We start from the raw sequence: 27,354 nt of genomic DNA, 5'->3' as shown, positions 1-27,354 counted from the left end.
TCCACCACCTCTCTGGGCAGCCTGTTCCAAAGCCTGAACACTCTTTCAGTGAATAGATTTTTCCTAATATCCAATCTGAACCTCCCCGATGTGATTTGAGGCCGTTTCCTCTCATCCTAAAGGTGGCTCTAAAAGCCTAAAGGCCTAAAGGTGGCTCTAAACACACACTGCTTGACATTCTCAGCCACTTTTCCTTTCTTTGCAGCCTGTCCTTGACCTTCTTCTGCTTGCTTTTTTTCCTTAGTGCTGTGATGTTGTTGTAGACCCATTAACACAGAAAATGAAGAAACAAACAAGTTGCCAAAAACTGCATAGCAGTTGGTATTCAGAGCATTCTTTTACAATTTCAAAACACTGCTAACATAATATCTGTTTCATTATGTACAAGCGTAAGTGCCGCCAACATAGATAATTTGGAATCTATAATTGAAACCATGCTATTGCAGCTCTCAATTAAAGATAGTCAAGACAGAAAGGCTGTTATGTACTTACCTGCTGGAATTATATGTCATTCTGTACCATCCTGTTACGTTCATACAGTGCTGGAATATATTTCAAAAGTAACTTGCCATTTATTGAAAATTGCATTGCACCATGAAAAAAAAAAAGTAAACATTGAGTATTTAACAAATACTGTCAGGTTGTATCAGAGTTACTGCTACCATCCGGTGTGTATTAATGGTTATATTAATGATACCTTTAATTTTCTGTGATTGTTAACAGATATTTCCTGTGGTTTTCTGGTCTTTGTAGTGTCTGTTGTAATAATTTTAAAATGGATTTATCACCATGTTGGTTGGGAGTACGGAACACAAAACCAAACATCGCTACATACTGTAGCTTGAAAGCACTGCTAACTCTTCACGTATCACACTCCATGTTTAAAACCTGTGTAGCCTCAGAACTGTCCTGTTCAGCTTAGAACAGAAGGGATTTTCACTATGTTTTAAAGGTTGACTGTTTCATGGGCTGGAAGCCAGAGCACTCAACCAGAAAGGTCTTGTATCTTATCTTCAATAATGCATGGTGAAGAACCATCAAATGATGGATTTTAACTAACCACAGCACGAGGGAGAGAGACTTGTAGATAGTCCCTGCTTCAGGCAGAGAGAACTTAAAAGGCAGCACATTGAGTTGCACTGACTTTCTTTCAAGAGGGAGAAGGCGCATGTTAGAGTACTGACACTGTCCTCTCAATCCTTTTCTGAGCATTTCATTTCTTCTGTCAACTCTCTTGTCTATGACCTGGAGTTTATTTGACGACTTTACTGTATAAAAGAATGGTAATAAAAGTTTGCAATGAGTTCATTTAGATCGAAGCTACCTCTTCAGTTCACTATCTGATAACTTTTTATACCCTGGTTGCGTACAAGATGCGGCTAGAAAGAGCACAGAGAGATTCATATGTGCTTAATTGACTCTCTACTGTTACTATATTTGATCAGTAACGAGCAATTGCAGAACTAAAGGGTTGGAGGGATTAGAAGATTGCAGATGCTCCACAGAAAAATGTTCACAGCATTCTTATTTCAAATATAGGGGCCAAATTCTTATATACTGATTGAAACAGCAGGCAAATTGCATGAGAAAAAGAAAAAAAATCACTTACAGTGGGATTTAAAAGCTGGCATTGCCACAGATGATCAGCTTGAATGAATAAAAATACCTGTATTAAAAACAGTTATCTCATTAAATTTCTATTTGCTTTTATTTTATAGGACCATGGGTCACTAGGAATAGCAGCATAGATAGCGGAGAAACAGAAGTTGGCCGCAGGGTCACCCAGGAAGTGCCCCCTGGAGTTTTTTGGCGGTCTCAGATCCATATCAGCCAGCCACAGTTCCTGAAGTTCAACATATCCTTAGGGAAGGATGCTCTTTTTGGTGTTTATATAAGAAGAGGACTCCCACCATCACATGCCCAGGTACTTTATCAGTGAATTTGTTGACTTTAAATATCAAATGCAAAAGTTTGGAGCATCTGTGTTAGATTTGTGTTGGAGCTTACGGAGCTCAGGTTTAGGGATTCTGTGCACTATCGTGGGAATTGCTTAATTTGTGATATTTGACTGAACACTCTGATACCAAGATTTCTAGGTTATTACATACCTTAAGAGTACATTGATAAAAAAGTAATCAGTGATGCTGTTTTTGCCATTCAGGTTTTTTAAATAAGTTGCGGTTGGGCACTCAAGGTTTTGAGACAAAAAAACCTCTGACAAAATGTTGGCACCAACTGGGATAAACCTATTCAGTTGTACAGCAGTCAAAAACCATGAGTAATGATGGTCAAACTCACAGTATCAAAGCACTGCATACAGTTGGAATGCATGCACAGCTAGATGTGTTAACATATAATTTGCTATATTCATAGAAGTTTTAATCGCTACAGGGTGTTGGAATGGTATTGCTGGGGTATGCAACAGACTTCGGCATCACTGCTACCCGTCCATATTAGAGAAGATAATGCAGTGGCCATGTATTTGAGAGCTTTAACTCTGTTTCCCTCAATCACGGTACTTAGGTACAATATCTGACTCAGACATGGGGAAAGTCTTGCAGTTGGGAAACCCAATTCTTTGTGATTTCTAACCAGCCTCCGAGATGAAAACTCAATAACACCACATTTTTATAGTGACCCTGTAGTACAGAGCTAAGGGCTGTAGGTAAAGATAGTCTTAAAGTTAGTGAGACCAAACTTAAGTATCTTTTCTTCTAGGCTGTGCAGTGGTTGTTTTAATTTCTTTGCTGTGAGAAGATATAGCTATATTTTCTATTATGGAGATATTTTTTTGATTATATTAAAAAGTCATTAATGTGAATCAAAGGGTTCCCATTTACTTAGGTTAGAACTGTAATGAGAAATAATATATTTGCAGTTACATATACTAAAAGGAAAGAGCCTCCATTGTTTAGAGAGCAAGGGAAGCAGAAATAACAATCAGCTTTTGGAAAGCACCCCTTCGTGCGTATCCTTTCTGCTAAAAATTGGTTCTTCATTCAGAAATGGTCGTCTAAACTTAAAATGCTTCATTTAGTACATGATTTCCAAAAAGCAAATGTAGAACTCCATGATCCCTTTTGGGAAAGCCCCATTTAACATTTCTAGATGCCTTGCCCTGATTTGCAAAGAAGTGCTACTACATCTTTTTTTCATTTGGCCAAGCAGACTGCAGTTACATAAATGGTTAAAATGTAGTATCTAAGCTAAAAGCCCAGAGACTTTAACATAATTGCATTGCTACATATTGCCTGCAAGGAGATTTCAACCTAAGTGAACTGTGTCCATGTGCATGCACAAACTCATGGTACAAACAGTGAACAATTAATTTTCTGGGGAAAACTAATATTAACTGAATTTTGGATCTGCTGCCCAGTGCGAGGCACATTTATAGAACTATTCTGCATTGCCTCTTGTTCCTTGGTGTTTATTACTGCCTGTAGCCTGAATTGAGAATGAAAATCTTTAAACAGAGTTGCAGGAAAGGAGAAAAGAGGTTTACATGGGTTTATGACCTCTGCTTCTCAGAATTTGTGAACAAGGAGCTTTACTATCCAACTCCATCAAATTCCTGTAGTACACTGTTTTAAAATGTTCTGTGAGTTATCGAATAGATATAACCAACTGGTAAGAAATAAGGACCCCCCAAGGAGGGGAGAGCAAGTGGTCAGTTTTCCATAGAGATAGAGGTAGCATCAGCATCCTGAAGTTCCGTACAAAGACTAGATAAATGGGGGAAATTGTAGAGGGCTGTTGACTAATTTTCAGCCATTGCCAGACATCCATGCAACACAGAAGAGCCCTAAAGAGACTATGTTCCAGGGTGGGAGCCTTTCTTAAGAACGTTTTGATTTTTGTTGTAATACTTCAATATGCTGTCTTGAGGGCGAAATTATGTCTATGGATCTTTAACTGTTGCAATGAGGTAATGGTATACTTCGTTGAGCACGTCTCATTTGATTCAGAATTTTGACACTCACTTCCCCTATCATTCCACCATGAAAAACCCAGCAATTTAGTTGAGGAAAACAAACAGAAGTGTAAATCATGAAGTGAAAATGTCTTCGGGCAACCAAAGCTCCTAAGCAATCATCAAGGTTTGCTATAAATACAGGTTAATTATAATTGTCTGACGAAGACATGATGGAGGTATGCCTGTATCTTTTACAAGAAATCCAGTTGGATGTAACTGGTAGTACAAAATATATTTTTAATTCAAGCTGAACTTTAATTTCTATTGCACTGTGATCAAATGTATTTGTTCTAGGTTTCATTATGATGTTCTCATCTGAGAAGGCAAAGTTTATCTTCTTTCAATCTGCCTTACGTGGATAGGATATAAATTTAGTGACCTTTCTGTTAAATTAAATAATGAGAAATATCAACTGTGTTTCCTACTGATCTATATTCCTCCTCAGAGAACCTGTTTTCCAGTCTTTGGAGGAAGCAATTCCAACCTTCTTCCATAACTGGAGTTAATGAAATCCACCAGTATAATTTGCAGAATTACTTTCCCATATTCATACAGCATCCTGATGCTTGCAGTTTTGCCCAGCAATCAAAATTCAGCCAAGCTGCTACCAATAGAAATAATTTTAGAAAAAGAAAGGAAAGCTGTTATAGACCTGAGTTAGTGAAAAGAAGCCTTGTTCTGACAGAAAGGAGCAGAATGGTTTTGTATTAATGAAAATAGTCTTGATAGTTGACACCAGATGCTACTTTAAAATTGAAATTTAAAATCCTTGTTTCTGCAGGTTAGGGACAAGAGCTGTAAAGCAATGAACAGCTACGCTTGACAGTTCATCACTGATCAGTGCTGGTATGTCAAGCCAAGTAAAATCCTTTGTGGGAGCAAGTCAATAATCAGCAAATTAGGTACATGATTAACCTAAGACAACAAGATGCAGTTCCTGTCTGAGAGCCCTGCTGAGATTTAACCTTCTCAGTATTACTGTTTAGCAAATATTCCAAATGCCTGGTTTAGTCAGTCAAACTGATGTAGCTGTAAACTTGTCTAGAAGGAGCCGTGTGTGCCATGTGCATAGGGAATGGAGCTCTAGAGGAGAGGTAAAAATGCAGTTTTGAGTGGCAAGCAGACTAGAAACAGGAATGCATTGCTTTCAAGTAAAATGCTTCCAACCTGTGTAGTACTACATAGAAATAACCAAATGCACATCGCAGGCTTGAATGACCAACAGGAAATTAGTAAAGGATAGTCATATTAATTAAATCGATAATGTATAGAAAATGAACTGTAAATGTCAAATAATGCATGAAGTGACTCTACAGAGATTATAGCAATTATGATGTTACTACACGTTGGTAGAACATTCCAAATGATGCATGAAATAAGGTAACCTTATAGAAGCATCACAGTAATGTCTGGAGAAGGCAGTGCATGGAGTTGTATTGTTTTCATCTCCAGCAGAGTGTTTCATACTTACAAATTTTTTATTTCAAAATGCAAACGGTTTTCATTTAGAATAGGAAATGGCTTTATTTGAAACAACTTGAATAGCTGAGGAGCTGCAGTGTTACCTTGTTTTTTAGCCAGTGCTCAAACACGTGTAGGTGCTCTGACCACCTTAAAGTTATCTGATGGCAACTGTGCTGTTATTACTGAATGCCGTGCTGCGTTGTGCGGGTTAATGTTGCGTCACATTCAAATGTTGAAACAAATTGGTTGGCTGTCACTTGTGGGTATCAGATGTTTCACGGGTGTATTTTAATGAATAATTACCAACTGGATTTTATGAAGAACTAATTTTAAAGCACTTTGCAAATAAGTTTCCCTGACATATGTTTTCTTGGCTGCTTAGGATTTACAGGGCTTTGGCATAAAGACTAATGCTAGCCACAATGCCAAATGTGTTTTTCCTTCCCCCACCACCCCCATTTGAACATGCATCCATTATTAAGACAAGAGCTCTAAGAAATCTTTCTTTTCAATTCCTAATTTCAAGCAAGCTCTCTTTGCTTCACTGTGCTTTCCCAGCTAGCTCACTTCCTGTATGCAACTGGGCTCAGCCAATCCATGCTATATGGGGATGGCACTGTGCAGTGTCATCACTACCGTATACATAAAGTTTCAAAACTGTTTTGCTGACTCCCCATGGTTACTGGAAAAAGAAAGTTCTTATTAGCCTATGAATAAAGTGCATCACAGGAGGGTAGAAAGCACTGAATGGAGAAATTAAAGAAAACAAATTGCCCAGAAAGAACCTAGTATGAGATTTGGGTTTGTAAATAAAAGCATGCAGTAGAGTTTTGGAATGCTGTGTACTAAAAATAAACAAACTCACTGAGAATGTGATTTTGGAATTTGTTTAGAGAAATAGGCCGGCAACTCACTTGCTTATATGGAGCTTTAATCACAGTAAGTACTCCCCCCTGCAAAATTGAACTCTGAAGATGTAGTCATTTGGGATTTCTGGTGCATTTGTTTCTGAGCAGTTTTTGCCATCTTTTGTGTGACTTTCAGGATGAAGCCATGAAATACAAAGGATCATAAAACCCAAAAAAGTCAGTGAAATTTCCAAATTACTTCAGATATTTAGTTTGGTTTGACAGATTCATTCCCTAATTCATGTGATTTAGTTGTCTCTCTCTTTAGCAGTTGTGTGTGTTAGAATAAAAATTCCACAGTTGCTTCTTAATGGCCATGAAAGTACTTCCATACTTTTCCTAGATGAGTCTTTTAATCTAGGCATGCTTGTCAATAAGTAGCTTTAAAGCAAGAGTGATATCTTCAGCACAACATTGTATAAAAGTAGTTAATCATGCAAGTGTGGTAAATCAGAAAATTAACTGGGTCAAAAGAAGCAAAATTATGATTCTGCCAACCATGTGGAGAAATCTTATCCGGTTATGAATTCACTGTATGATCTTGGTGACACTTCGGTCATGAATTTTAGATTTTGGGGTATATATACCTAATACTTGCTGACAGATTGAGATTTGTACACCCGGGGGAATCACCAGCAGATACATTGCCTTCCTTCTTTTTTCCTCAGTCCTGAGGAATCCAAAGAGGGATAAAAATCTGTTGTTATATTCTATATTAGTTTGCACCAGTACTTCACCATTCCTAAAGTTATTCAGTTTTGCTTTTGCCTGAGCATGCAATATTTCTTCATAGTTTGATTAAAGGGGGGCAATACCAGCCTCAACTTTACTAAAGTTAAAATTGTAGCCTTACGGGGAGTCATGCCAAGGGACCTGCTCTCACTGGGTCACACCCCATCATTGTGAAAAGAGATTCTGCAGCTAAAACTACTTCAAGTGGTTTCAGCCTGAATACTCTTCCCCTTCGATCTTGCCAACTGCTGAGCCTTCTCTGCTATATGAGGGAGAATCAGCATCAAACAGAGGGGAGGCAGAGGAACCTGCCAGCACAAGCAGAGACAAACAGCATGTTGCCAGTGAGAAATGTCAGCTTTTATTGCTACTTCCTTGGTTGACCCTTTATGAACGATTGTTCAAGATTTCTTTTTCCCAAGATGTTGCTCAAGTAATAACGTTTCCCAAGGAGGTGATGAGTCTGTCCTTAACCTCTGACTGTTAGACGATAGGTTTTAGCAATATTTCCAAATGTCATTGGTTTGAGAGAGAGATATATGTGTTTGGCACCTCCGATTGTCTGAAAGTTACTGACATGCCAGAATTCTCTAAATCTCTGGTGTGAGTTGGCTTAAATGTTACTAATTTACCTGATTTACCTTCTCCTGCAAAAATCCTGTGTGAAAAGAACTCAAGTGGATGGCAATCTGATATTAACAGTTTGGTGACACTTTTTATTCCACTTCTCCTACTCTGTCCCATGATTAAAGGCATAGGAAAGAGTGGACAATGCACTTTACTGTGACAATAGCTTTCAACATTAGTAGACCTGTGTTCAAATTCCTACCCTGCTATGGATTTCCTTTCTGGCTGCATATTGGTGTCATAGTTCCATATGTTTAACAGGAAGGTAATAGTCTTTCCATACCTTGTCCTTTGTTGTAAGGCTAAGTGTATCAAAGACTCTATATTGCTCATATATAACTGTTACAAAATTTCAAACAGAAAGGTCAGCTTTTATACCCTGGTTTTAGGGGTATGTACCCATATGTAGCATGACACTAAAGTGTTAAATCAGCCCATCTGTCTGTCTCTTCTACTAGAAGGGAGAATCATAATTATTTTATTCCATGTTGTGTATTATTTGCTAGAACTCACTGTTAGTGGAATACAGTGTACAAGACAACCCTCTCTCGATGTTTGGTCTGTTTAGGATGCAAGATAGCAGTTTTCTATTTAAACTGAAAGCAAGTGAAGGAGTGTGTTTCCTCAGAGCTGTCACAAGCACAGACTGTATGTGCTAGAGATAATGGAGGGAAATGCAATGAAACTACTGACAAGCAAGCACATACTATTACTGTATTTTATTGAACATACACATCTTTCTTTAGACATGTCTATCTCGATCTACTCCTACATAGATAAATGTGTCTAAAACAAGATGTGTTTTCATAGGGGACTTGTTATACAACTATCAAAAGATTAGATATATTGTTTTTTCTTGTTTCTTAAGGGCTTCCCTTAGATAGGGACTATGAAAGCTAGTAAGTTGAGTATAGCATCAGCTTGAGAGCTTCAGAATCACAGACAGAAAAGACAGGGAAAAAAGCCTATTAGGACAGCTAGTCCAGCTGCTTTGTTATGCAGAGTTACTCCCTGTTGTAGATTAACCAATATTTCTTCCAGTCCTGTTTAATTGTGTGATGCAGTGGCATCTCCACTGGGAGGCTATTGCTGAGCGTAATAGATGGGAAGCTTATCTGACATTCATCTTAAATTTCTTTCTTTCTTTTTTTAGTTTCATGCCATTAATGGTGCCATCCCTCTTATACTCTAAATAATCACTTGCTCTGTTTGATCCCTTTTCCAAAGATTAATGTAATGTTCTGCCTTACTTGGAAGCCATCCAACCAGAAATTCTCAGTTTTCCTTAATATAAGTTCAATTCCTTCAGCCACTTGATCTGTGTTATTCCTTTCCATGCCTCCTCTGGTTTTTGTGTCCTACTTGCCCCTGATTGTTCCACATACAAACTCAGGTAAGCAACTCCTCCTCTGTGATGTAAAACTTGTACAGTGTATTTGTATCGGGTGCTGAGTTACCTAGCATTAGGCAAACACATTTCCTGTTTGTGCTGTTCCTGTTTGTTTTCACATTCTGGGGGCTTCCGTGCAATTTTGTGTCTGGAGCAACATCTGAGACTTCTGTTCCTCTTGCAGCAAGAATTTACCATAGAAAATTGCTTAGAAAAGGGTGTGTGTCTCATAGGTTGAAGGCTTCCAGCTTTGAAGGCTGTGTAGGAACCTAAAATTCGATGGGTCAGATCACTGATTTCAACTTCTTTCTCAAAACCCAGCCTGTCAAGAAATACAATTTGTACATTTTTTAATCATCTATGCTGAGCAAAGATGCATCATTCTATGTCACTGTTTAAGAAAGGGTAAGAGCCACAGAATCTCTGTGTGTTCCATGCTCAACTAGTAAATATTAGTTTAACATTGACATATCTTCCAGCAATACCATTTTATGACAAGGTAGAAGAGAAAATATAGAGTCAGATTTTGAGCTGAAGTACCATTCTGTATTCAGGTCTGTTTGTTTGGGGTTTTGTTTGTTTGTCTTTTTTTTTTTTCCCCCCTTTTTTTTTTTTTCCTGTTTTTTTTTTTTACCCTGCAGTATGATTTCATGGAACGCTTGGATGGGAAAGAGAAATGGAGTGTGGTGGAGTCCCCACGGGAACGTCGAAGTATTCAAACCCTTGTTCAGAATGAGGCGGTGTTTGTTCAATACTTGGATGTGGGTTTGTGGCACCTGGCGTTTTACAATGATGGCAAGGACAAAGAAGTGGTCTCTTTCAGTACAGTTATTTTGGGTAGGTACCTCCACAAGCTGAGTACTTTTCCCCTCTGTTTATGCCTTCCCTTACTTAAAGCCATAATACTTTCATGTAGTCTTCAGCATCTGGCCTGTTTATCTTTATGTTATGTTGTGTGTGGTTTTTTTCTCAACACTACTCTGTCAAAAGGTCTGTAATGGGGTGCTGATTTTAATTTGCTGATTTCTCTGTTAAGATTCTAGCACTCAGTTCCAATGCATTAGCATTTAGATCTTGAAATGTAGAGAAAAGTATAATGTTTTATCCAGTTCAGAGGTTCTTCTACACACACCTAGTATCAGATGTTTCATAATCAAAGGATCTGAGACAGCTGAAAGTTTCTCTGATGTGGAAGAGGAGAAAGAGTAACAGAAATTATGTTAGCTCCCAGACAATACTAAATTTACCATGATTTTGAATACACAGAAAATGCTTTTGTGTGCCGTGAAGCAAAATAATGACTAAATCTATAGACAAGCTTCTTCATGAGACAAATTGGTATCTTTGAGCATTATGTTTCAGTTTTTTCTTTTCATTGTTTACATGAATAATTTCAAGAGGCCAAGCTAATGACATCTCTTTGTAAAATTTCTGTAGGTTTTTTTTATTTAGTGTCCTGCAACTGTGAAATTAGATTTAAAGTTATGCTTGAATCTTTTTCCTCTTTTCAGCTTAATTTGACAGGAAAACACTCTGTATGGTTCTGCGAGTTCCAAATCCAAAATTCATTGGCTGTGTTGTACAGCTGCTATTTGTTTGGTGTCTGGGACTGACAAAGCCATTTGGTTTCAGAGCACAGGTCCCACAACAGGGAGTAATAGCAAAGAGTAACAACATTCCAATTAGATTTTTCTTCAAATAAGTCAGTGTTGAAAATATGTTCTACTGAAATCCAACAGTTTTCAAAATAAAGTGATTTTAACAATTAGTTTCAAAATTGGAATTTTATTTCTAGGTTGTTATTATGCAAAGTAGAATATGTGTTATCCAACTAATAGCAAAAATTGTGGAAAACTAATATTTTGGTACAACTAAAATTTTATCATCAGGCTGGTGTGCTTACTCTTCTCAGATTATTGAAGTCATCAACACTTCAGTCAGTCACTTAAACTGTAGTGTTAAACCTTATCCTCTGTTTTTATGGACCTCTTCTTCATCCTCTTGCGTAGCTACTTGCACCTTTTTTATTAGTTTTTTTACTATAAAGAATATTTGCCAGAGCAAAAGAGCTCCTCTTTGTCATGTTCAGCAGATATTTCTGTCATCTTAATTAATGAGGCTTTAAATGTCTGTAAAAGGAAAAGAAGATACACTCCTTGAGATAATCGGTTTCACATGCAAAAGTGGTTGTGCAAGATCAAAGTCTCATTGCAAAGGGAGATTGTCGATTTTCCTGATGAAGCGTTATGTTTGCTACATAATATGAATTCACACATAGCTGTAGAGGTCTTAAGAGGTGGTCCTGTCTATCTGTTTGTACAGAGGACCTGAGCACTACCAGAAGACTTTGAGTTCTAATGGTGCTTGGAGCCTTCATATGTGACTTCAGTATCTCACTAGATCTCTACACTTACTCATGCTGCCATAAAACTTGCTACCTTTCTGCTTCACCTGAACTTGGTGGTGTTGATGTTATTAGGGATCGTTCTACTAAGCACTGAAGAGAAAATGAACTGAAGAAAAATTAAGCAAAGAATTTGTAGCCTAAATAGGAATGAACTAATGTGCCTGTGATGCTTGTATTTCAGATTCAGTGCAAGACTGCCCACGTAATTGTCATGGGAATGGCGAGTGTGTGTCCGGTGTCTGCCACTGTTTTCCAGGATTTCATGGAGCAGATTGTGCTAAAGGTATCATTTTCCCTGTGTTTACAAATAACCACAGTATGTGTTTGTGATGTGTGGATCTACAGTGCCTGCTAGTTAGCATGGCTCCAAGCTAGATTCAAATAGATCAATAAGCATTTTCTTTCTTAGATCTTTTAGAGAAATATGATCAGATGGAAGTATTGCTATATTGCTGATGAGCTTGCATAACTACAGCTTTTTTGTGTCAAAGGTAGTAGGCAGAAATGGCACAAAAGATGTATTTTCTGTGAAAGTGGATGAATTATCATCAGTGCTTTCTGATAATCATTAATTGGTCTGCAGTAGAATACTGATTATCATCATCTATAGGCTGTAATGTATATTCTGGCTTGGCTGAGCCTTACTTCTAGTTCATAGCATCTTTCTTGCTTATACAATTACTCTTTGACCAAAGACAGTTCATCTTTTTTAGGAAAATAAGTAGGACTTGATAAAGTCTTAGAATAAACCTTTTCTTAAGTGTTGATTGTAAATTTTAACAACTAAAAGTAGAAGATGCATGATTATCAAGGAATAAACAGAAATCTAAGAGACAGCTATGGATTGACAGTATGTGTTCACTAAGTTTTTCTGAGAGTTGAGGTAGCTGTCATGGAGAAGAGATTCATAAAGGAGGGCCTTTTCAGTTTATACAGCTACTAACACATATGTTGTCTAATCAATGACTTGATTGTATTCCCTGCTGTTCCTGAGCGCAGTCATAACATTTTACAGTTCGCTTACTACTTAGTTTGTGTGAGTTTTATGGCATACTATCAATATCAATATGCCTACCATTGTTTTCTACAGGGATAGGGTTGTTCGTGTTCAAAGGGCAAAGCCTGGTGTTTGAAATGCCTTGAAGGACTTTAGGAATGTGCTCATTTCTTCTTAGACTCCCGATCCAGTCCTGAGGACAGTTTTTTGTGCCCCACCTCTTTCACCGGTATAGCAGGGTGGCATCCAGCATACCCATTCTGTCTATGAAATACTCCTTGAACAGCTATTATAGCCATACTGGAGTAATTTCCATTTTGTGTCTCTGTATTTGGCTCTGTATTTGGCTCTTGAAGGTGCCCCAGTTAAAAAAAAAAAAAAAAAAAAGTTATTTCAGTGCTCATTCAGTACTCATTTTAAAGAATGCTTCAAATACAGCCAGCATGTTGATTACCTGAGAAACTAAGACACTTGGCAAATATATAGAAGAGATATTTTCATATTACAAAGTAAATGGTGTGATAATGTGTGCTATAAATACACATTGACAGCTATATGCATTTCTGTGGTGTTAACCTGTGAAACTATGCATGCAGTGACTGTGTGCTTCACTGCCACTCTTCACACATACATGGCCATTAAATCACCTTATTTGCATTTTGAGTTGTGGAGCAATGCTGCATTGTGTACTGAATCTCTGTGTAACACTGTATTCTCTGTTAATGCTAGAAAATACTTCATTCAGGCTATGTCACATAAATACCTTTCTATTGGTACTTGTCAGAGTGTATCTGTCAGGCTTCTCCTACCCCTCTAGTACATTCCCTCTGCTTCCTGCTTTGTCCTTTCTGTGTTGCCTTTCCCCTCAGAAATAGATATGATTTCTAGGAAGCTTCTTTCTTCTACTGTTTTTTGTCAGACATCATGGTATTTCAAAAGAACAAAAAAGATTTTAAAACTACATAAAATGACAAAATGGGTGTGTTGACAGAATTCTCATGTTTCTGTACATAGCTGCACATCTTTATACTCTAAGGCATACCCAGAAGTGTGCAGCTGAGTTAGAGTGTAAGGGCTGTATGCCTCACCCATTTCACAGGCACTGTCATGCCTGTCCTCATGACCACAGATTTTTCTGCTTACCTGAATGCTGATTATATGTGGGAGCAGTTTTGGAAGACAGAAAACAAAATTGGGATTATATGCATGGTAAAACACAGTAAAATGAGACGAGAATTAAATCTTTTCCAGCATATTATATGTGTGGACACATGTTTAATATACGTTTACTGTAATGTTGAATTTATATTTAAGCTGTCACAAGTATGAGAGGATAATGATTTTCTTTCCATCTGATATTTTTTTATTATTTCCCTAGCAACACATCTTTCAATGTCTCAGTTCTCCACTGTAAAATAATTTGAGGCAAGGCTTAAATACAGAAATGGGGGGAAAATGTGAATAAGCTCCTCAGATGGCTTTTAGAACTTGATTCATGCAACAACACAGCAGTCTAAGAGCTTCACACTAGGTGAAACCCAAGTTTGATAGATACGAAGCATGACCCTTTGTACCAGTGTACAGTGTACCAGGGCTGATCTTGAGGACATCAGAGGCAGGGAATCTTGAGAGGAGCCATCTGCAGACCGTGTGCAGACAGTGCACAGGTACTCTCTCTGTTACTTTACTCCATCCATGTAGTTCTGTAAGATAAACATGAAGGAAATCTATGAGCAACAGCACAGATTTGACTTCAGACCCATTAGCTCCAGGAAAATACCATGACAATTCTTAGAACGATTAACTTTTTGCCCAACCCATGGGCTGAAATACACTTTCATACCCTGACTGAAGTGGAGGAAATTTCACCCCGTCAAACACTCTTGTCAGATACTGGGGGGTTTTATTTCTCACCCTTATTTGTGGAAATAACTTATTCTCAGGTAGCTAGCGTCAACAGATTTACCCCATCCTTGCTCAGGCAAGATTCCTTTTGAAATCATTTGGAGTTTAACCTAATCAAGAACTCTATCTAACACACAAAAAAAGGTAACGATGCATTTTAATCTCACGTGGATAAAATATAGCATATAAAGAAGAAGAAAGCATGATAATCAAAAGATAATTCAGTGGGTCGAGGTGTATCCTGATAAAGGAAATGTGTAGAGTTAAAGCCAGTGGAAGATTTGCTGTAAATTGAACTGCACTGTGAGTAACCTTCTGTCCGCAATTATCTGTAGGAGTTATTGATAAGAAGCAATGCTAAGGCCAAGGATCGATTAAAGGATCAGACTTGCAGCTATGATTGTTATTTTGGTGTGCTGTCACTTTTTCATATTCATCTCTATATTTTTCTGTAACCTTTATGACATAACCACCCAAGTATATAAAGATGTCATTCTTATTTAGTGTTCCCACTGTTAATGTCTGATATTAGTTTGGTCTTTCAGCTGCCAAGTTCTGTGGTAAATCTGTAAGCAGGAATCCTTTGTCATGTCCTGCTTTTCACCGTTTGTAGAGTTCAGTGTTACAATGAGTTGGGTTCCCAGAAGTAACTCAGAGTTGGCTATAATTTTGTTTCATCTCATAATATTTATGAAGGGCATGCAACTCTTCCACTCCTTTAACAAAAAATTTCCAAAGACAAGGTCATATACTGTTTGGCAAATGTGCTCAGAGCCTCCTTTAATTTTGCATTTTAGAGTATTAGGATTTGCATCATAAGCATATTTAGCTAATCTGAAAATGTGAAACAATGTACCATCACATGGGATTTCTACATTGACATGATGAGCATAGCCTGTCAAGAGATGGTGTCCGATTTGTAAAAGAAGGAAAAAAATTGAGTTGAGTAGCTCATGTCAGCTGCCATGAAGTTGCCTTTTAGCAGATACTTTTAGCTGATTATGTAATGTAATAAGAAACATGTTTAATATTTTAATCTAAATGGGGCTTTTGGATTTTTTAAACCAGAAATTTGTACCATGTTTGATCAGTTGACTTTTTAATCTGATTTTAAGAACTCTAATGATTCAGATTTATGTTATTAGCAGGGTTTTTTTCCTGTTCTCCTTGTGTGGGTTTTTCATTATTTTATTTTCATTCTGTTTGTTTTTGGCTTACTGGCAAAGGACGGCGCCACTTTAATAAGTATAAAAAGAAGGGTAGGTTTTTTAAAATTTCTTTTTATTTCTTTTGCGACATCTATTTAGTTTTAAATAGTTACTAAGCTGTAAAGTGTAGTCTGTGTCTTTTAAAATTTATTCTAATGGATTTGCTGTTTCTGATGATTGCCCGCACCACAATAAGAGTTCCTACCGCTGCCATTTCCTTTGTTATGTGTGTACTGTTAATCTCTGTATAAAAATGTAAAAAGCTGCCAATTATTAGGTAAGTAAGGTGTAATCGCTAGAAGTAGCAACTCTTGCTTTTTCTCAGTTATTATTCAAATTTCAGTTGTTTGGGACTCTTACTCTGAGGTTATTCAGAGGCTTGTTGCTTGGACAATAGTGCATTAAGTAATGTTTTTCATCCACTCAACACTCTGCTTGAAACTATTTTCTTAGTACCATGTCCAGAATGCTCCCAGTGGCATAAGAGGTTCTGGGAGTGATTGCAGTGGGGAAAACATGAATTTTGGAGTGCATCTTGCTGAATGGTTCAGTACTCGGTTCATTGCTGTAGAGCACATGGCCCACATGAATGAAAAGTGTCCAGCATATGCTGGTAATGTATAGGAGTTCATATTTCCTCTCTGTGTAAGGAAAACAATTTTTGCCTTCATAAGTTGGCTACAAATTTTAGGAACTGAAAGTAGTGCAAGCAGACAGAAGCTCACTGGACTTTGAAGGGAAAGGTGAGAGCTGATACTGAATAGCCTTTCTCCTTTGCCTGTCCTGCGCGTGTTGGTAGCCTGACAGAAGAGAGGGGACGCGTGGTGAGGCAGCACTTCAGGTCTTCTGTGGCACAAACTGGTGAATGTGTGTCTTGTACTATTCAAGTGACTCACCGCAAATTTATGCAATAACAGATTATAGTGAAGTATGGATGAAGTGAAGTAGGCTGGATCAAACATGATGGTACCAAAAGCAGTTTGGTTTGGCAGAAAAAAGAGCAGGAGAGGAACAATAGTATAGGAAAAATGCCATTTTTATGGCATTATAAAGAGGTAGTCATGAGCAATAGTACTTATTAAAGCTAATCTATTGTGGTTAGTACTTTTCAACCAAAAGAAAGACATAAAATGAGCACCTACCTCCAGGAATCTATCATGTCAATACAAGTTGAAAGGGAATGAATGGGAACCAGCTGACAGATGTGGAGATATAAGGAAAAAATGTGATACACAGTGTTACAAACACACTAGCAGTGTGACTGTTGTCAGTTTAGGGTAACACTGTGGTAAAAAGCAGTTTTAAAGAAGGATAATGGGGCAGATAGATAATATCCTGTGGATAATGGAGGGCAAATGGAGCCTCCAAAGAAGACAGGGCATAGGAAAGAGCTCAGAAAAGTTCTTTTTAAATTTGACTTTCAAAAGAATTTTAAGTCACAGAGAGGTTGAAGTCAGAATTCTGGCAGTGAACAGTCCAGGGTGAAATGGGTCTGTAAATGAAGTCAGACCATGAAGTTCATGTTCCACAATATAAGAGGAAAGACCTGAAACAGGACTAGGAAAGAAAAGCCACATAGCTGAAGGTTAGATTAACAGATTAATAGCAGGATTTTTGCAGTACTGTTGCACACAGACATGACTGAATTTATCAACGCTGGTGAAAAAGGTGTTGATTTAATGTAGATTCTATTTTCTGAAAGGTAGGGCAAGAATTATGACAAAGAGATGCAATGCAGAATAAATCTGTAAAACTTTGTCAAGGCCTGAATGTGAGGCAAGGAAATGGATGAGTCAAAAATAACATCCAGATTATGAACCTTAATGACAGGTAGAACGATGGTATTGTCCACTGTGGCAGAGCAAGAATGCTGGGGAGGGCTGAGAAGTAGTGGGCTAGAGAGAAAAGAGAAATTAGAGAAAAAACAACTTTATTGGCAAGCATTTTATGTGTTCATCATCATAGCATGTCTCATGACTTACACCATACTCATAAAAAAACAAAAGTGTGCTTTTCTTTGGAAATACTGCGTTCATAACTCGTCACCCACACATATCTCACATCCTTTATTGCAGTTGACAAAATTCAGCATGTTCAGCTTCTTTCTTACTACCTCGTGCTGGCTGGGTTTGTTTTTGGGTTTTGTGTGTTTATGTGTGTATGTGTGCCAACTTATGTGCAGCAGCAGCAGAGCCCTGGCTTGTCACTCAAATCTTCCACAGTGGGTGGAAGCACCGTTTTGATACTTGAACACGCTAGGCTGTCTTTGGCAATGTTGCTCTCCAGCAGTTCCCACCTCTCTGACTCAGTACCTTAAAATGCCTTTGTTACAAATTTTCTTCTCATTTTCCCAGTCTCATATTTTATTAGCAGATGTTTTTCATTTCTGGCAAACTGATCATGTCCTTCATTCCTTCCAATGAGTTCTATGTACAGGGCAGTGCTTGCGTGTCTGCTCTCAGTTTTCTTAGTTTTACAAAACCACAGTATGCTCTGAAAAGGGTGTTGTGCCATCAACTGTGTCTAAAATAATTACAGAATAAATAAATGGACATGTAACCTATTTTGACAATGATTGACAGTCATTGCTGTCTATCAGCTGCTAGCTTGCCTGAATGAAATGATATAGAAGCTTTAATCCAGTGTCAGGTAGACAAGTAGAGCCAACATAAAATCCACCACTAACTCTTTCTAATTGGCAAGTGAAACAGGAGCCAAGAACAGAAGGGGTCATAGGCTGAATTCTTTCTGATTGTTAGTGGTCATGGCTCCAAAAGGGGCTGAAGGCTCACAGTCAGTAGTGCGACAAGGAACAGAATACAGGAACCATCGTTTCTCCTCTGCAGCTTTCCTCATCCATCCTCATGAACTCTGTTGGAGATCAGAGTTAAAAACAGGAACTGGAGAGTATGGACTCCTGAATTCTGCAACCGATACCTTGTTAAATTTCTGTTACAGCACAAGTCATTTAGCTTCCTAACATTTCATTACTCTTTAAAAACATGTACCTCTCCCTGTAGTACATTGTAGATTAAATGTGAGGATTAGCAGACGTTTGCAAGGCATGTGCTATTAGTAACACGATGGTGACAGAAGAGTACTCAGATTACTGCCTAGGCGGCACCAGGCTAAAAACTGGTGCTTTGTATCCATTGCATTCTTTGTAAGGAAATATTTACAGAGTTGAAATAGGACCCAGGAGCTACTTTTAGCACTGTTAGTATTTCAGAAAACAGACTTTAAAAATATGGATTTCAATAAGCAAAATATTAACTTCTCATTGTTCTTAAAGTTTTTATGGCTTCTGCTGATTCCAGCATTGAATTCAGGGTTATAAAGAATTTCTCTACAAAGAGCTTGTCCTGAATAATTTCAAGTGGGGATGCTTCTGTTGTTTAGAAGCACGACCTTCCTTCTGTTTGCTGCCTTTAAGGGCAGCAAAAATGCTTTAAAATTTTTTAAGGTACTTACTTAATGTTGTTAAATATACCCAATACTTACATCTAGTATAGCAACTTAATTAGCATCTGGTTTTTATATTAAACCACCAGTAAACATACAGTCAAATCTGTGCCTGTGTATTGCATTGCCCTTTCACATGTTTCTAGACTTCTTTTCCCAAAGAGCTTGCAAGAGAGTGACGCAGCTAAGGAGGTAGACTTATTTCTGTAAGAGAAAATTTTGAAGACAAGGCTAAAAGGATTAAGAAAAAAAGGGGAATGTTGGGGAATTCAGTAATGAGGGAGGAAGGAAGTAACTGAGAGAAGTTACTAATGCTACTGCTGGGCAAAACATGATTGGTAAAAAGAAGTGGGCATGTAAGTAATTATAAGCCTCTGATTTCAGGGAGCACTCGTGCAGCTTTATCTGATCACTCATTACTCAACCTGTAGAAATTCAGAGACCAAAGGCAGAGCCACAGGCAGTACTGTAGCTGAGGCCTGCAAACTGGAACCAAGTTTTGTTGGCTTAGTATGATAAAGAAATTTGCTTTGCTTATGTCCAAGATGGAAGGCATATGGAAACACAGTAAAATCTTAATGGATTTTTCTTCAACAACATAATAGTAATTTTTTCATACTTATTAGAACTGGGGTACATTCATTTGATCTCTCACAGCTGCTTTTGAAGACCGCTCTATTATCAGTTACTTCGCTTTATCTTTCTTCCCTTATGCTTGGGCAGCAACAGCACATCTATTTGCACAAATATTTTCTGTTTCAATGGAATGCCAATGAATAGAATATTTCAAAAAGTTCTCAGTGCAGCAAGGAGGTGGACGTGCATACAAATACATGCAGGATGCAAACCATTGTGCAGCTTACTTTCTGGCAAGCCAAAATCTTTCTTCCAATCTTATAACATTTCAGTTGGTGGCTGTCTGCAATAACTATGCTCTGCTGAGCTGAATTGTGCTCGCTCTGATGTATGCTTTGTAATTTGTTTTTGCGTTTAATTGGTTAGCTTATTTAATTGTGTTGCAATCTACATTTTGTTTTTAGATTGCATTGTCTCCATGGGCTTGTACTCGTATTTGTTTATCTCATTAAGTTCTAAGAGTTCGTCTTTGCAGTTGTGTTGGGATCATCTTGGAGTCCTTGCGATGATGGTAAATGTCATTGAAGCTACTATGATTAAGTAGTATTGTAAATCTATATTTAGACCCTATTTACGTGAGATTAAATTCAGTTAGCTCCCATCCCCCTTCACTTTCTCAAACAAACAAATTTCTAATTCAAAAGTAGAAAAATGTTTAAATATCTGCAGCTAACATGAAACTGTGTAATTAATCATGTTATGATTTAAATATTTTCTGGTACATTTAATAAGGCAAATAGTAGTAACTAAAATGAAAATAAAGCAGTCTGGGTTTTAAATACTCTGAATGCTGCAGCCTATGGGTGCAGTCCTACATCTACTGCACCGCTATTTAGCCAGAGCTAAACCAGTTACAGAGAAGTAATACATCTTACACCATTACTGGGAATAGCGTAAAATCTTACCAAAAATATTTGAAGAAATGTTTCACTTTTTCATTTATTTTTCTAGATGCATAAATGACTTCATGCTGTTAGTGCCACTCAGTTATGAATCACAACACGTATGTTTGGAAGGATAATTCTGGTGTTTGGTGTTTATCCTTATCACTGCTTTTTGTGAGCTTGAAGCATCACCTCTTTGATTTCTCACTGGCTCTTTCCATTGAGATAGCTACTGAAACCACTGGAATAGTTTAGTTTTCCTTTTCTCCTCATTTTTTTAGTGATGAAGTTATCAAGACATACAAATGAAGATCTACATTCTTGTCTATGACAGTAGTTGATTTCAACATCTGTTTATTTCCATCTGTTGGTATAAACAAAAATTTATTTCTCTGCATGTTCTTGTAGTTTTATCAGCTTCACTGCTTGTATGTAAACCAGGAATTTCACAGCTCTGGTTCTGTGTTACTAGGTCCCACAGCAAAAGAGTTTTAGATTGCAAGGCAAGGTTTTCAGGACATTTGTATCCACCATCTACATATTCCTCCAATCCCATGTATCATGCAGAGACTTGAAAAGAATTCTTCCCTCTTTTTTTTTTTTTTTAATTTTTATTTTATTTTATTTTTGCCTTTATTTTTGAAGGCACAAAGTAGATGGCAAACTGATCAGTCACATTCTCCTGTGGTAAAACAGAACCAGTAAAAGGTAACTTCCATTTCCTTGAATGCATTGATGCATATGAAAAAGAAAATGAACTGTGCTGCTCTTTAATAATGTAATAGAGAGGGAGAACCCTAACTGGATTGGGTGCAAATCAGTCTACCATTTTGCACATCATCTTTGTGTACTGCATGGAGAACTACAATCTTTTCTTTAATATAGGTAGTGATAGTTGCACAGTTTCTGCAATAGTGGAGGGGGAACAAACAAGCTGATGAAGTGTTGAATCCAGAATGTACTGGCAAGAGAAAGTCCCCAAGACACTTGAACCCTGGCACAGCTAGATGATTTTTCAAGTGTCTAGCTGAACTCCAATGTCCTCTTTTTGCTCTGTTTCCAATTTGTAGTTTGTTTTATACCACTTGAAAAATCTTTTTTTATGTTCAGCTGTGGCTTTTCCAGTGAGACAGTACAGTGGCCTTTTTCTCTCCTCCCTCAGGACTCCAATATCTTTAGAGAACTAAGACTTAGGTCTTTGTTGACGGCTAGATAAGTTGTCTAAGCTCATCTTCACGTAGGCAGTAATGGGGCTTCAGCCCTTTCAATCTACCACTAAATTAATTCCAATGTATCTGATGTATGCTTAATTTTTATTTTCCCTATTCTTACAGACTGCATTGTTATTGTTATTAAAAATTTTATAAGGGTCTATTCATGAAGCAACATTTTTTTGTAGCAAGTGACCAACCCCAAAGAAATGATTTTTAAAATTTGCTGTGGTTCTGGAAATTGCTGCTAGATAGTGTGGGAAGACATCATCATCTTTCTTACATAGACTTTTTTTGTAATAGTTGTAAGCAGAATGGTTATCTAATGGAAATATATAATTTGTAGAAAGGCAGAGGAGAGAACAGCAAGTGTTGTCTTTTTAAGAGATAAGGTCACACTGAAGGCAATGAGGAAATTTATGACCTTTTTGATAAATTTTGGCCAAAGCAAAAGTTTGCTGAGTGTTCAGAAGAATGTAAATATTCATTGTGCAAATAATGCTGTTCATGTTCAGTCACTTCTATAAAAATCCAGCCATTTTTTTTGTAGAACAGCTTAAGTACTTATCGATTGAGAACTTCTATAACTCCCAAAATGGAGGCATCCCCATATCTCTACAGGTATTTTAAATGAATTGAATTAATCATAGGCTTAAAAGTCTCTAGTGATCTTCGTTAACTTTCCTGGGTTTAATTAAAACATCTGTGCGCTTTTAATTTATCGATTCATCCAACTCATATGTCATGTTTTTAACACACCCCAGCATGCTCTGCATCATTTTTAACCCGATTTCCACTTAACTAAAGCAATTAAATTCACCCCGGATTAATTAAAGCATCCATACTTTAATGCTTAAGTCAGCATGTGCTGCTTTCCCCAAATGGTTTCTGAATGTCAGAGATTTGACACACCTGATGGGTTTTTTGTCCTTCTGGAAATTCTTCTGTGAATTTCCTTCTTGCTTACTAATGTGCAGTTTGACAGAGCTAGACAAGGGAGCTTGGTAAGGCTCGGGTTTGGGCAACTGAAGTAAGGATTGTAGAGTATGACTACTATGAAGGGCTGTACATTTCCTCTTAATACTGACATGATGCCTGCAAGCATAGAGTAACGCTACTATTAAATCATTTAAATTATTTGTGTGTTCTGTAGTCAAAGTAAAGAGTTTCATGAAGTAACTAATAAAGCATATAAAGTCAGTAACAGTTATTTGTAGTTGTTCATTCTTCTGCTTCTGTGTGAATTTCTACAAGACGACTTCCGCTTGGAAGAGTACAAGGTCTTAGAGCAACTGAAAAGGTGTTCTTTTAGATCTTCCTAATTGTCACTGTTCTTAAGAACATTTCAGTCTGACAGAAGTTAGTGATCTCTGAAGAGCAGGCAGTCTAGTCAAACACCATTCTTCCTGACCATGCAAATATCATGTTTGTGGGGCGTAAAGAACAGATGAGAGAAAATGGGCCTGGATTCATTCAATCTCCCATTCCAGAATTATTTTCTTGGGGCTAAGTTTGCTAGGGGTGGGCAGCTTGTTACCAGGAAAGTAGCATAAAAATAGCATCAACTAGTAAAAGTGAAACAGCGTAAACTATGGAGTGGTCTTAGAAGTTATTTCAGGTTTTCATATCCATAAGTGAACTCCATTTAAAACTAATGGACATACAGACAAGTAGTTAAATGTGCACCCAACTGATTAAGTAAGTTTAAACTTAAAATATGAGGGAAAGTGTTGTCAAACAAAACAATTCTATTTTTAAACTATAAATAAGAATACTCATGTATTTAATGTTTCCTAATTTTTAGAAATGACTTATGGGCAAACACTTGGCATAACAAGGGATATGATAATTTGTTGTGTTTCAGTACTGTTTTGTTTGAAATAATAAAAATGTAAAGACTAGAGCCAACATTTTGAATCAGGTTGTCAGAAATTTACTTCTTAAATAACTGGTCTGATTTTTCTAAAATGCAAATGTTTGCAATTCCTTTGTTGTTAGTGGTTTTGTGGATTTTAAACCATTTAGAAATTAAGATTTTTTTTATATCTAAACAGACAGAGCTTCAGTTCAGGAAGTTGTCTATAGGCAAGTACTTGGTTGTAGCTTTTGGAGTGAATCTAAAATTATTCTGGGCTTTGGTATACATTTGCAGTAGGGTTCAGCTCTAGCATCAGTAAAATACATCTTCACCTGCTTACATCTTAATCTAATTTGTCTATTGAAGAGAAATTAGCATTTGTAGACTAAATGCTACAGATAAATCACCAAGATAAAGACCAAAAAGAGAAAAACATCAGTACAATGTAACTCCATTTATATTTTTTAGGTATTTGGAACCAGGCAGTGTAGATGACATTGGTTTTGGATCTTTCCTGTATTTCTACTCCATTTTGGAGCTGACCTGGAATGCATTTATTGGTTTCAGATTAGACTGTCATAAACAGTAATCCATCTTCTTTATATACTGGCAAAATCATGCATAATCTCTCAGCAGTAGCAGCTTAATCTCTGCTAAAAGGAAGTCCAGATGTGAGCTGTTATAGAGTCTGAATTAATTATCTCCTAGAGGAACTGCACCCAGAAGGTCCGCTGGTAAGGTTCATTGGTAAGAAGTTTGACCTCCATCTGTCTTCAGTACAATTCCTGGTGGTCAGTGTAACAAAGAAAAACTTGATTTCTGTTATGTTAGTGTGTATTTCATTTTTTTATGTAACTAGAAATTTGTGCAACTCTGTTCAAAGAGCGTATCAAAACTGCTCAATCTATACATTCAGACAATTTTTGAGACACAACTATAAAGTAGTAATATGGTTGTATTAAAGACCTGAAAAACATGTACTCTGTTTTATGAATCATAATTACTTCCCCCAATCTTAGGGATGTGGCTGACTTGCACTAATGAGTATGGAGAAGAATTGCTTGGACAAAACCGGACTCAAAAAATTTATAAATTCTTCTTGATGAGAAGACTCAAAATGTGTTCATATGTTTGGAAGTCGAATCAAGTTTTTGCCTGACCACAAGCAAACTTTTTGTAAACCTCAACAAGGGCTATGGATGCTGATATTAGTGTGTAGCGTCCACTGTTGGATCATACCAGTTACAGCAGACCAATTAGACATACAAGTATGTGACCATGTGTACGAAACAGGTGATCTGTATGCGGTTTTGTAAGTGCGTATGCTGTCAGGGACATTTCTTCTAATCCGTGTTCTTTAGCAAAAGTTTCAAGACTGAAACTCATTTCCTCCTCCTAAACAGGAACATCCACAGATAAAAATAAACTTTATTTCTCTTAGGTCTGACATAGTTCTGTATAAGCCAACAAGGGCTGAACATATCTTACACAGGAGTATAAATAATGTCTCTTCAGCATGTTTTTTTCTGAATGTGTTCGTTTGTATAGAGGTTATATTATGGAAGTAAAGCTGTAATGGCTCAGGCCAAAATTCCATTTTACCTAGGATTTCAGGTCTGATGGTGGCATATAGCAGGCAGTTGAGGAAGAGTAAAAATTGTACCTCTCTGATGCTTCTCCAGTAAATTCTTTTGGTTCTAGAGATAACTTATGTTAGGACTTCCTTCAGTAGATGATATCTTTTTTTGTGTAGTAGCATCTGTAGATTCTCATTCCACGTATTTGTCTAATTATGTGTTTAATCAGGGAATGTTCTTCCACGAGTTTGAAGTTTTCAGATAACCTTGTTAAAACTGGTTGATGGAACAGTTAGCAGTACTTAGGATGTAAGGGTACTTTAGGTGGTGTCTAAGTGCTCTGTTAGTGCAGCCTTAAACTTGCACTTCAACACTCAGTCCTAATTTTCCTTACTGCTTACATTGTGAATAGGCAGTGAAGCTCATCTTTTATGCACACCAATCTGTGGTGAGAAGAATCTGTTTTATGTGCAAGGTTAGGGCTTACAGGCATTATGGATACAACCATTCTGGTCCTTACTCAAACAGCACCCCAACAGCCTTGATGCAGTTTTGTCCATCCAGACCAGCGACTTCCCTCACCAACCTGCCATGAGCATCTCACCACAAAATTCTGTGGTACATATGTTGAAAATTTTTTACTTGTTATGGGGTGACTCCTAACAGCTTGTCTGGGCTCTGAATAAGCCTGCAGATGGCACAAAGGAAGCTAACCTTCTTATGCCCCATTTGAAAATTTATGTTTGGATATAAAATTGAGCTGCTTGCAAAATAAGGACAATTTAAGGACATTGTTTGTGAGCTGGTCCAGGACAGGGAAGCATTGCAGATGCAAGTTCAAAAACCTTTCAAGTCTGCATATTTTTGTGCCCAGAAACTCAAATAACTTTCAAGAGAAGTATACCAATTGGCCTATTTTATGAGGAGGAACTGAAAAATGTCTGTAGTAGAGAACTGACAGGCTAGGTCCCAGTGGTACAGGACTCTCTCTGCACCAGGGTAATGTTTGCTCTACAGCAAGAGGAATCAAGCCAGAACTCTGCCTTCAAATCCTGTTTGGAACTTCAAGTAGCAGGGGAAGGCCTCTCAACCAAGCAGCTGTGTAACTAAACCAAGTTCTGCAAGAGCCTCCAAGAGTTTGACTCCTCAGATATCCTTTACTGGTTTCTTGCCGTGCTCTAGAAGAACACCTCTGGTGAGTATGTACGTGTGAATAACATAAGGGCGGGTGAAAGCAGTGTGTACACAGACTGCAGCTGGGATACCTATGTGTTAAATGTCACTGGACAAAATGGTGGCTTTTGATGCCAGACTGTTCGGGCATTATCCCTTACCATCTCCCCTCCTAGTCCATGTGTAACAGGCTGTTATCAAATCACCTTTCTTCATGCATCAGGAAACAGTAACATTACTCCAAAATACTTATCCAAAGATAGCCTTTAGAGAGAGAATTTTTAGAGGGATGTTTGCCTGATCTCTCCTGCTCAATTCATGCTCTTAAATGTGTGCAGCCTGCAGGACTCAAAGGTCTACTATCCATTGATCGACTGAGACCTATGTTAAGAATTTAGTTTGATTTTGTTCAAATACTGGTAAAGGGCAGAATCACATCATCAAAACCACAAATAGGGTTAATACCTGTTGTGCTCATTCAAACTTCACTCAGGAGATGTACCCTTGTGCTTAACTTACTTGAGTCTTGCCACAACTACTCCTGAAGACTTCTATCCACTTTTTGACAGTGCTGGTGTGTGATACGCAGTTGTCTTTATGCAACCTATCTGTCCACAGAAATTAGATGAAACTTAATCGTTCTGTGACATAAACCAACCTTCCTTCACACTCCTTCAGCAGACTTTGAGCAATCAATTCTGTCCTGAGATAGAGGCCATCCACTTCACGTTGGGAAAATAAGCAGTCCTAGATAACAAGAACTCCAGATGACTCTTGAGTTGTTTGCACATTAATTGAAGCCACCTGGATATAAAATTAGAGTGGACTGTTTTGGGTCTCACCCTGCAGCAACATGGTCCAGCAAAGCAGCATAGCAGACTCCTTTTTAGACTGCCTGGTTCTGTTTTCTGTGGAAAAGCAGCTTGATTCTCTCTCTATTCC

At 37.6% G+C, this 27,354-nt stretch overlaps 1 protein-coding gene across 2 annotated transcripts in view; it reads left to right on the top strand.

Annotated features, from left to right (window-relative positions):
* TENM2 (teneurin transmembrane protein 2) overlaps positions 1 to 27,354 on the top strand; it is a 699,068-nt gene that overhangs the window by 577,170 nt on the left and 94,544 nt on the right. For both annotated transcript variants that reach the window (XM_064458951.1, XM_064458950.1), the window contains 3 exons: positions 1,719 to 1,924; positions 9,736 to 9,931; positions 11,683 to 11,784. In XM_064458951.1, coding sequence (XP_064315021.1) covers positions 1,719 to 1,924; positions 9,736 to 9,931; positions 11,683 to 11,784 — 504 coding nt within the window. The remainder of the gene's footprint in view (positions 1 to 1,718; positions 1,925 to 9,735; positions 9,932 to 11,682; positions 11,785 to 27,354) is intronic.

Source organism: Phalacrocorax carbo, chromosome 8, assembly GCF_963921805.1.
Source record: "Phalacrocorax carbo chromosome 8, bPhaCar2.1, whole genome shotgun sequence".
Taxonomy (NCBI): Eukaryota; Metazoa; Chordata; class Aves; order Suliformes; family Phalacrocoracidae; genus Phalacrocorax; species Phalacrocorax carbo.
The sequence above is the reverse complement of the archived record's forward strand: the minus strand, read 5'-3'. Positions and strand labels throughout refer to the sequence as shown.